This window comes from Scylla paramamosain, chromosome 22 (genome assembly GCF_035594125.1).
Source record: "Scylla paramamosain isolate STU-SP2022 chromosome 22, ASM3559412v1, whole genome shotgun sequence".
Lineage (NCBI taxonomy): Eukaryota > Metazoa > Arthropoda > Malacostraca > Decapoda > Portunidae > Scylla > Scylla paramamosain.
Window position 1 is genome coordinate 8,824,516 of NC_087172.1, and position 12,407 is coordinate 8,836,922.

At 38.3% G+C, this 12,407-nt stretch overlaps 1 protein-coding gene across 2 annotated transcripts in view; it reads right to left on the bottom strand.

The window, feature by feature from the left end:
* The window catches only part of LOC135111515 (uncharacterized), a 716,663-nt gene that overhangs the window by 122,934 nt on the left and 581,322 nt on the right, over positions 1–12,407 (bottom strand). For both annotated transcript variants that reach the window (XM_064024883.1, XM_064024882.1), the window contains exon 74: positions 4,848–4,996. In XM_064024883.1, the coding sequence (XP_063880953.1) occupies positions 4,848–4,996 (149 nt within the window). The remainder of the gene's footprint in view (positions 1–4,847; positions 4,997–12,407) is intronic.

A 12,407-nucleotide genomic window follows, 5' to 3' on the forward strand; every position in this document is an offset into this window, starting at 1 on the left:
ACTCTTATGACATGGCTAAACTGCCTATTTGACCACATGAGGGACACAAAGCTCAACCTTTCAAAGTGTAATAATGAAGAATGGGTAGTACAGTTCCTTGGTTATATCATCTCTAAAGAAAGGTAGAGACCAGACCTGGCTAACACAGAAACAGTGCTAAAAATTAAACTGCCTTTCACTGTGAAGGTAGTGCATCACTTCTTGTGGGTGTGTTCCTTTTACAGGCAGAATATTAAAAACTTGTAAAAAATAGTTGCTCCCTTAACCAACTTGATGCAGTAAAACCAACTGTTTGATTGGCCCCAAAAATGTAGAGAAGCATTTGACACCCTTAAGGATAAGTTAGTTAGCACCCAAATTTTAAGGAAAGCAGATATGACCAAGGACAGATGCCAGTCTTATTCATGTGGATGCAGTATTATGCTCCTCAGCCCACCACACCTGTGTTTCCCATGTCTTCACCTTACACTCCTCCTCCCTCTCCTCATGGCTATAGGAGCAGCATAGTAAGATGTAAGCCTCAAGAGTTTGATGGACAAGCGTTGCTGGAGGCTTACCTTGGCCACTTTGAGCTGCCCAAGCTTAGGGATAAGATGAGCAGGAGAAGGCCGTGTAACTGGCATCAAGCCTGAAGGGACCAGTGATGGAGGTGTTGAGTCAGCTGGACACTGCTCAGCGCACCTACTCCAGCCTGGTGAGTGTGCTGGAGAGGCGGTACGGCCACCACCACCAAGCTGAAGTGTTCTGTGCTCAGTTTTGGGCCAGAGTCAGAACTCGGGGAGAGACTCTGCAGTAGCTGGCTCAGGACTTAGAGCATCTGGTACATAAAGCATACCTAGGGGCTTCTGAGGAGCTGACAGCAGTGCTGCTGAGGGACCAGTTCATGGATGCACTGGAGGACCCTCAGCTGAAGATCTACATGAAACAGGTGCATGTGGGTGACCTGCAGGAGGCCCTGGCACATGCCCTGAATTTGAGTCCTTCATCAGGACTAGCTCTGGCAGGCCCAAGGGGGACATGAAGATGGACCTGCATGCTAGGCACAGTCAAATTGAGAGCAGACCCAAGAAGACCCATGCAAGGCAGTTCCTTGGGCAGTGCTGGTCATGTATCCATAGAGTCACAAGCAGCAAGACTGCCCAGAGATACCCACCTCCCCACAGTCCCAGCCTGCAGAGCAAGGAAGGCAGTATGTGTACCAGCTCTGTTGCTGGGAATGTGGTAAACTAGGCCACCTCTCCCATTCTTGTCCTGAGAAAGCGCAGAGGGGCAAGATAGTGGATGTGGGAAACAGCAGCTGGCTGGGGAAGGAGGGCCACAACTAGTTGGTTCCACGCAGGCCTGTCTCCTGGTAAGATGTCATCAGGCGGCTGCCCACAGCATGCAGGTGGATAATGTGGTTGATAGGAAGGCGTGCTGGCTGACTGTGGATACAGCATCAGAAAGAATGTTTTTGAGGTCGGACATGACGTTGACGAGGAACCCTCCTGTGGTGGAGCACCAACTGTGTGGTGTCACTGGGCACTGCATGACACTATGAGGACCAGTGGAGACCTGCATACAGGTTGGTCCAGTGAAGCCAGAGCTGCCTGTGTATGTGGCAGACATTGATGACTTGTGCCTGCTGGGTCTGGACTACCTTCTGGAGAGCTGTGCCACTGGAGGGGCTCGTTCCCAACCCCCCTGCTAACAATATTAGCATAAGGCCATAAAGATTGTATAAATATGTATATATCTTTATATTTATATTTGTGTGTTGTGTCCCACCCCTAAAATAGGTTGCACACAGCAGTGTGCCTTCGGGTGATAATGTACCTATGTTTAAAAAAAAAGAGAGAGAGAGAGAGAGAGAGAGAGAGAGAGAGAGAGAGAGAGAGAGAGAGAGAGAGAGAGAGAGAGAGAGAGAGAGAGAGAGAGAGAGAGAGAGAGAGAGAGAGAGAGAGAGAGGGGGGGGGGGAGGAAGTGAGGAACGTGTACAGGTAGCTAGGCACACCAAGAGTTACTGTAAAACTTATATAAATAAGTTAATCTTCCCCACCCAATTTCCCTCATTTCCTTTTGCCTCTTAAAAGTTTAAATGAGTAGATCATGTAGCAGACAGATTGCTCTTTCCTGTAGTGTAGTTTGTTTCCTCCCAGCCCCATAAATTGAACCCCCTATAATTTTTTAAGCATTAATGATCAGAGAGAGTGAGAGAATGATGAGTGAGTGAGTGTCCATCAGACAGGAGGCTGGCTTCTTGCATCTCCTCTCCTCCAGCAAATGTTCTAGTCTGCATGCATCTCCCTGGTGGTATGGGTCCCCTCTCTCTTTGTTCAAGCAGTAGCCAGTGAGATATCAGAGGGCATAGATGTGATGCAGAATGAGTCCAAGTAAAGGGGTATTTAGGGAGGGTTATTCACATACATTTAAGGATGGGTTTGCAGTATAACACCTATTATTATTATTATTATTGTATACCATATTAGGCCCTACAGGAGGCCAGAATCTGGGAGAAGCCAGATATTAAATGAGAAAGTATTTGTGACTCATATCCAAGTTGCTCTTGTGAAGGAGGGTGACTCTGTGCATAGTATTGCATTTTTGTGTAGCACATAGTATTTTGATAGGAGCAGGTTCTGTCCTCTTCTCCCTTTTTTGCATGAAGTGCAGTAGCTAGTTGTAGCTGTATCATGTATGTTTGTGTGTTGTGTGTTTTCAAATGCTACTAATGTCTGGGTTCACAGCTGTGCTTGTCCAGAGTTAGAGGAATATATAACAATTTGTGCTAGGCTACAGTTATCTACGATCTTCCTCTGGAAGATTAAAAATATGCTGTCACCTGGCCCGAGTGAGTAATATTTCTGTTGGACAGTGGGTGGTTCCATTACTGTGGGAAGTTTGTTCAGTGGGGTATTACACTTGCCATGTGTGTGTACATCATATATACTGTCTGTTCCCTAGAACATGGCTCATTGATTCTTTCCAGCTTGGAGGGTTAAATTTGCGTTTGTTATATTCTCTTCTTGGATGGTAGGTTAAACTGAGTGGCAGGTTCAGAGAGTGGATAGTTGCAGACAACCAGTAGGTGTCTGGATTCATTGTACTTGTGCCCTGCACTAAGCCATGTAGGAGGTGGCTTAGGGAAGCTGACCCAAGTTGGCGGCAGCTGTAAGAGGGGCTGAACCTGGTCATAACAATATTCATTAATTAATTCTCTTTCATTTTGCAAGCTCTATACTCTGTAGTCTGTAATATATAAAATGTATCCGCTACATCCTCTTTGTGTGTGGTACAGATGTGGATGTGGGATATTTACTTTATCACGAAAGTGGAAATGGATGCTGATGCAGAAGTTCAATTTATCAGAACTGTGGATGTGGGTGTGGATGCTGATGTGGATATTTATCAGAACTGTGGATGCTGATGCAAATGTAGATATAGATGTGGCTGATCCTACCAGAGTGAGGAACTGAGCATCCTCTATCTTTCATAGCTCATTCTTTCGTTTCTCTTTTGCATTTTTTCTTCTTTCTATCTTAGAGGATGGGTCACAGGTAATGACTGCCTAAGTTGGGTGTCCAGTCATACACATTACTTCCATATATATATATATATATATATATATATATATATATATATATATATATATATATATATATATATATATATATATATATATTACTAGGACTTAAGAGGGGGGAGGGTGGAAACAAAATTTAAGTTGTAAACTTTTAGAGTGAACTGTTTTTATAATGTACTAGTCAAACACCAGTAATAGATACAGATATTGATTTAACATCTACACTATATTTAGGATGTTGTTTTATGAAAATTAAAGAACTTTGGGGACATTTAAATTAATGATGAAAAATATTAATTTAAAGTATTTATCATGAATCGATTAGGTAACATTGTTTCCAGTAAAAGAGCCCCAAAACTCCAAGATAATAAAGATTAATTGTTAGATATTTCAGTGTATATTCAGAGAGAAAAATCATATGCAATCTTTACTATTATTTAGGTAATAGCATCAATAAAACTCAATCGGGTTGTCATGGAATTTTTCAATGTCTTATAGACCTATGGCTAGAACTCTATCATACAAAACAAGGTCAAAACATTTGACAGAAACCATGACTGGTGGCAGATACTCAAGTATTTTTATTTATTTTTGTTAATATTAACAACTGAACCAAAACTAAATTGAACGCTAAACTTAGTCAAAGCAAGAACTTCAATACCAACTTTAAATCAATACCCAGTTTTAATTGAAACCTTTTAATCAAAACAGAAGGACTATATAAAAAAACTTCTCTCCCCTATGACAATATTCCATAATGTTAATCATCCTTTGTATGCTAGCTTGCCTGCTCCCTATATTCATGTCAGGTGAAGTAGATATGCATTAGCTGTAAATGATCAGCCATTTTCTGTTTTTATTATTAAAACTAATCAGTCTGTAAGATGTTTTGTACCATATTTTTGCAAACTGTGGAATGATCTTCCCAATGAGGCCATTCATTGTACTGACCTAAATCATTTTAAATCTGCAGTCTATGTACTTCATTCATGATGTTTCTAAGCACTTGATGACCTTTTAATAAATGAGTTCAGTTTAATTCTAGTCATTTCTCAAGCAGCTTTTGTTTCTCTCTGGGCCCATACTGAATGCATAGCAAGTAACTCTTCCAGAGTGAATCTTTTGTCTGTTTTCCATAATAATAATAATAATAATAATAATAATAATAATAATAATAATAATAATAATAATAATAATAAAAATAATAATGATAATCATTATCAGGCTTGATTATTACTGATGCACTGGCATTATGGTAGGTATAACTGTACTAAAGAACACTTACTGCACACAATAAGAAGGAATCTTGATAGGAATACTGTTAATGCCACATGCTTCCATGTATGCTGCAGCAGCAGTACAGGTATTCTGTTCAGAGGGTGCATGTGTGTTGTAGTCCACCAGACACATGTTATAGTAGGGTTTTGAATCCACCTGTAATTGATAATGAAAACATAATTAGCTGTTATGTTTATGTGTAGTGCTCTGGAAAAAAATAAATAAATAAATAAAATTATATAATATATATATATATATATATATATATATATATATATATATATATATATATATATATATATATATATATATATATATATATATATATAATATTTAGTTGTGATGAACAGGAATGATTGTGTAATGTGCAGCATCATAAATCAAGACATCATGTATCAGGTTGTATTCAGTTGGATTTTATTAATTAACAACAAAAAGCAAAAAAAAACTTTCTTTAACAAATATATCATCTCTCCCATGGAAAAGATACAACAGATAGTCCTACATTCTTAATATTTTCTATCAGATCTGAACTGCACTGAACTTCATTTTCATGATTAAAAAATATAGTAAAATATAATGTTGTGGCGCTGGGATGACGTTGGTGAAGCTGTACCACCGAGTGGTGAACTTGGGTATTGGCAGCACTGTAGTGAGCTGCCGGGCAAGCCACTGAAACAGTGTCTTGCTATCCTTCCTCTTTTCAGTAGTCTGTAGAGCCCAGACAGGGAACATGCAGGCCTGCCTCACCCCCATTAGCCAAACAAACCCAATGACAACGGCAGTTGTCTCTGTTGTGTGTGCTGACTACCCCATGTCTGCTGCTGTGGTAAGTAAGTACCTGAAGGTGCCTGATGGCTGAAGGGAGCCGTCATAACATGAACATAAAAAGATCTAAGCAAGGACAACTGACTTTTATAAACTTCAAGAAACTATGGTCTTTTCATTCTTAGCTTGTATCCTAAATTACCTTTGAAACACTACCTCTGACTAATGAAAGGCTTTGTTCACCGTCTCCCACTTAGCATCAAAGTTGGTCTCTCCATACTATTTTTTCTTCCTTGTATTTAATTTTATTATTAAACAGAAGAATGATAGTGGATTATGAATGTGTTCAAATTGTCTTAGGGTCAGTGTGCCATTTGCTTCAAGTGTTTAGTTCATCTGTCCTTAATAACTTTTCACAAATCTTGGTTACCACACTTAAGGATACTGGTCTGTAATTACTCAGCTCTTCTCTGTCATCTCCTTTATATTGGCACAATATTTGTGTTTCCCAGTCTCTTGAGACTTCTCCTTCCTTTATTAAATTCTTTATGATGCTATGTATTTTATCTGCCAGCTCCTCACTACATTCTTTTAATATCCAGTTTGCAATTCTGTCAGCTGCATGTGACTTCCTCACATTCAACTCTCTCATTATTATTTATTTTTTTTTATTTCATGGATTGTGACTTCTATATCCCCCATAGGAAACAATTTTTCTTGCTCCTGTCCTTCCTCACTTCAGTCACTCTCCCTCATAGAGACTGGTTGGAAGTGTTCATTCATAATCTACAGCATTTTAAAATCATCCTCATACTCCAATCCATCTCTGCACTATTTCCTTATTTCTTGTTTATTTTTCAATTTGATATTCATATATCTATAGAAAAGTTTTGGTTGACTTTTACATTTGTCAGTTATATTCTTCTCTTAATTATTTTCCTCCTCCCTACATATTTCCACATATTTATTTCTGGCACTTGTATATTCCAACCACTTCTCTGGATGTCTATTTCTCCTCCATCTCTTCCATGCCCTGTCTCTTCTTTCCTTTGCCTCACCACACCTGTTAAATCACTCATTAATTTTAGTTTCCTTCTATTTTAATTCTGGTACATGTCGTTCCACAGCCTGTTTATAGATTTCCAAAAGCAGGATTGAAAACCTGGTAAACCCTGGGAAAAAAAAAAAAAATTGGGGGGTTTATTGTTTTTTTTGGGGGGGGTTTTATTTATTTTTGTTTATTCCTTGTATTTTTATGTAAATCAGTTTAAATAAACAATTAAAAAGTAATCCAGACTGAAATAGAAGATATGAAGTGTTATCTGAAGGACAAACTTTTTTTTTATGTCGGAGGGGCACTGGCCAAGGGGAAAAAAAGCCCAGAGGTGCCAGTCATCGTACAGAGTTGAAAGCATTAGTCAAAAATGCTGGATAAGTGTCTTGAAACCTCCCTCTTGAAAGAGTTCAAGTCATAGCAAGGTGAAAATCCAGAAGCAGGCAGGGAGCTCCAGAGTTTACCAGAGAAAGGGATGAATGATTGAGAATACTGGTTAACTCTTGCATTAGAGAGGTGGACAGAATGAGGGTGAGAGAAAGAAGAAAGTCATGTGCAGTGAGGCCATGGGAAGAGGTGAGGCATGCAGTCAGCAAGATCAGAAGAGCAGTTAGCATGAAAATAGTGGCAGAAGATAGCAAGAAATGCAACATTACAATGATGAGAGAGAGGCTGAAGACAGTCAGTTAGAGGAGAGTTGATAAGATGCAAAGCTTTTGATTCCACCCTGTCTAAAAGAGTGGTATGAGTGGAATCCCCCATACATGTGAAGTATATTCCATACATGAATGGATAAGGTCCCTGTACAGAGTTAGCAGCTGGGGGGTGAGAAAAACTGGCAGAGACAACCCAGAATGCCTAACTTCATAAAAGCTGTTTTAGCTAGAGATGACATATGAAGTCCCCAGTTTAGATCATAAGTAAAGAATAGACTGAGGATGTTCAATATAGAAGAGGGAAACAGTTGAGTGTCAATGAAGAAAAGGGGATAGTTGTCTGGAAAGGTTGTGTTGAGCTGATAGATGGAAGAACTGAGTTTTTCAGGCATTGAACAATACTATGTTTGCCATGTGCCAAGAGCATTGAAAAGATCAGTGCATAAGATTTTAATAGGTAGCATGAAGTAATCAGAGGGTGGAGGAGAGGGAGGAACAAGCCGTGAATCACCCAAGATAGAATTTTTAACAAAGGTCTGAACAAAGAGTTGAGGCTTGGAAATAAATGAGATGGCAGTGGTGCCATCAGGTTGAAATACAGCAGGGAAAGATGAAGAGGCAAAGTTATTGGAAATTTTTTTGGCTAGGTGCCAGAAGACATGAGGGTTAGATCTTGAAAGATTTTGACATTTTTTATTAACCTTTAAAGTGCAAGTGTCAACCATAGTCAACACCCAGTGCTCAAACTGTGAGTGCCGAGAATAGTCAACATGACATTTTTTTTAATTAGTGCACAATCAAATTAAATTAATTTGTCCTGAAGTAAAGTAAGCATATAATTTTCTTTCCAACGATACCAACACACACTCTCCTCACTAAATACTGGTCAGGCTATGCATTGCTCTATGAGATGATGTCTGCTAAAGTTCCCACCTCTTCTGACTTTGATATGATGTCTGGTAGGCATACCACCTCTTCTCCTACTTGCAGTCAGTTTCATCCACAAGATGGGGCCCTTTGACCTCAACACTCATCAAGGACATCAAGAAGTTCCTGAATATTTGTGAAATAGGTAGATAACTAGAGAAGACAGTCACAAGCATCATCATGGGTAGACAAAGATACCATACTGATTGCAGTGATGGTGATGGATATGAGATTGCTAGTGATAGCAGTGCTACTGTTTTTTCTCCAGAACCTATTTATAATGGGAAAAGAAAAGATCTTCTAATAAAGAAGGTCAATTCCATGGCAAGGATCAGTGAGGGAGTCACATCAGATTCACCGCCTTCAACTATCAGTGGTGCAAATCCAGCACAATGCACTACACCCCTCTTCCTTTCTGAGCTGTTTCATCCTCTTCTGAATCATTATAATGCCTGAAACCAGAATAACACAAAGAGGGAATAACATGAAGAGGAGAAAGCATGGGAGGGAAAAATTATGTTGTATCACGTCTGCTTTATCGCTGGCACTCGACCTTGCCACCACCGCCACACCACAGACCCCACTTCTGCGACCACCACCACTGGTATGTCTATTACCACCACTGTCACAGTCTCCACATCTTTCATCATGAAGAAACAATTCCCCCAGCACTTACTTAGGTGTGTCTGGGAAGCAAAAGGAATTACCAAGTGAACAAAGGATGAAGTGTGTGAGGAAGGTATCAGGTTCCACTGCCGCCTAAGACAGTGTTTACAATGCAGCGAATGACACAACAGTCAATTTGCAGCAACTTGTGAAAGTTATATCCTGTGTGTTGTAGAAAACAAGTGATATTGTTTTCTATTTTTCATCTTTCCTTTTGATACACAGTATAAAGACACCATTCTACAATAAATGCTAGCTCACCACTAGGTTTAGCAAATAACGCTAACCAGTGATTTGTACAATAAAACGGAAGTAAAGTGTTTTCTGGTTGTGTTTCACACAAAAAAGACCATAAAAGTGATCTTTTTTTATTACTAAAACACAAACGTCATGATCACAGTTATCTCTCCAAGAAAGCAGATGGTACACTGATCCCAGAAAGTTTTAAAGGTCTCGATTTTTGAAGTCCTCGAATACCTACTTGACCCATCTGAAATCATCAGCTATTGAACCCTCTCTCAAAACCCTTACCTTGACCAGCATGCTAGGAATCACCTCAATAATAGTCTATTACTCCATGCGTTCTCACTTCCAGTAGTTGTCAATGTATCCCAAATTTATCTCCTTACAATTAAAAACATCAACAATAACTATATCACTACTTTCCATCACTATCTTTTCAAGACCTTTTAACACATTTATCAACATCTCTTCTTGCTCTTCTTTTTACCAAACATTGGTCATAGGTGGCACATACACTCCTACATAATTCATTATTCTTCTACTTCCACTTTTAATCATCACTTGTAGAATTTCAGACTTGTCTTCACTTTTTATTACCTTCTCCACTTTAACACATTTTTTAGAATGATCACTCCACCTCCTTCCTTGTCACTTATATTTTTTATCCATAAATTATATTTATCATCAACAATGTCAAGAGTTCCCCATTCATTTTTTCTATTTTGTCTCACATAATACAACAACATCCGGTGTAGTTCTGTGTGTGTGTGTGTGTGTGTATTTACCTAGTTGTATTTACTTAGTTGTGGTTTATGGGAGGGAAGAAATCTCATAGCATCCCATCTCTATATCTATCCAGTCTTGTCTTAAAAGCATGGACAGTTCTGGCATTGACAACGTCTTCACTGAGTTCATTCCATACGTGCACACTTCTGTGAGGAAAACTAAACTTCTTGATGTCTTTTCTACAGTTAACTTTCTTCAACTTCTTATTGTGTCTCTTTGTACTCTGTGAGTCTAAATATACAAAACATTCTTTGTCCACATTTTCCATAACATTTATTATTCTATAGATGTTTATTAAATCCCCCTCTCTCTCCTATTTTCAAAGGTAGGAATTTCCAACATTCTTAATCTCTCTTCATAGGTCAACTTACTTAACTCCAGAATAATCTTAGTGACTGCTCTTTGTACTCTTTCCAATTTTATAATATTCCTCTTTGTATGAGACCACACCACTGCTGCATATTCCAATCTTGGTCTTATTGTGGAAATCGACAACTTTATTATCATTCCTTCATCTAAATATGAGAATGCCATTCTCACTCTTTTCAACAAATTCATCATCTCTCCAGTAATATTATCAATGTCTGTCCAGAGTAAAATTTTCAGGAACTGTTACTCCCAAATCCACTTCTCTTGATTTCTTTAACTTCACACCATCCATCTCATAATGACTGTATTCTTTTTTTTTACTCTTACCAAACTCCATTACTTTACATTTACTTAAATTGAATTCCATTTGCCAAGATTTACTCCATCTATTTATCTTATTTAAATCATCTTGCAGTACCTTACAGTCATTTACATTTTCTACCCTTCTCATCAGCTTAGCATCATTCACAAATAAGATCATATAACTATCTATTTCTTCATTTATGTCATTTACATATATTACAAACATTATCAGTCCAAATAGTGACACCTGTGGGACACCTCTAGTTACTTTCAGCTAAGATGAATTTTGATCTTGCATTACAGTTCTCATCCCTCTATCATCCAGATAATCCTTCATCCACTCAAGCAGTCTTCCTCCAATTTTTCCATAATCTTTTATTTCCCACAGTAATCTTTGGTGTAGTACTTTGTTAAACACTTTCTTCAAGTCTAAGTAGACACCATCCACTGATCTGTCTCTCTCCTGCACAAAATTTACTACCCTTGAATAAAGGGACAATAAGTTCATGGAGCATGATCTTCCCCTCCTAAATCCAAACTGACAATTTACCAAAACTTTATCTCTTTCCATCCTTTCTTTAATGTTCTTTCACATAGTTTTCCTACAACACTAGTCAAGGACACTGGTCTATAATTTAGTGGGTTTTCCTTATTTCTTTCTTTGAATATTGGTGTAATATTTCCTCTCTTCCAATCTTTTGGTACTTCACTGCAATACTGATGTCACCACTAGACTGAATTTTATCCATCAGTTGTTCTCTACATTCCTTCAATATCCAGTTTGATACTCCATCTGGACCAGAAGCTTTATTTACATCAAGTTCTTCCATCATCTTAAGTATTTCCTTATAACTGACTGGGACTATATTTAGTATATTCCTCACCAACTTATCCCTTCCAGCATCAAACTCCCCTTCCACACCAAATACCAATCTGAAACTATTGTTCATAATCTCCACAATGTTCCATCCATCCTCACAGATTTTCCTCCAACTTTCAATCTTGATACACCTTCCTTCTTCTTCATCTCTCCATTAATAAGTCCAAAGAATAGTTCAGGTTCATTCATACACTTATCTATTGTATCTTTTCATAGTTTCTTCTCTCCATTCTTATTATCTCAATGTACTTGTTTCTAGTATCACTATATTCCTCCCATCTGCTCACAGTTTTCCTCTTCTTCCATCTATTCCAAGCATTTAACTTACAATTTCTAGCCTCTTTGCATTTTGTATTGAACCATTCTTTACCTTTCCTATGTCCTGCTCCTCGTCCAGGTATAAATTTCTCCACAACAGAATTATACATCCTTATAAATTCATCCCATTTTTCCCGAACATCTTCTGCATCTTCAAAGACTTTCCAGTCTACAGCAACGTAGTATTTTCTAAATTTTTTAAAGTCAGCTTTACTATATTTAAATCTTTTCACCTTATAATTTCCATCAATGATTACATTTTCATTTTTCAAATTAAATTCCATCAACACATGATCACTTTTACCTAGAGGGCTATGATAGTGCATAGTTTCAATAATTTCCATGTCCTTGGTAAACACTAAATCAAGTCTTGATGGTTTATCTCTTCCACTAAATCTGGTATCACTATCAACAACCCATTGAGTCATCAAGTTTCCCACTGCCCAGTTTAATAATCTATTACTCCATGAGTTCTCACTTCCAGTAGTTGTTCATGTCCCTGAAATTAAGGTGATCATAACGCTTAGATAACTTGCTGCTGGAAAAAGCTACTGAGAAAATGCAGCTGTGATGGCCTTGGGGATAACTGAGAGAGCC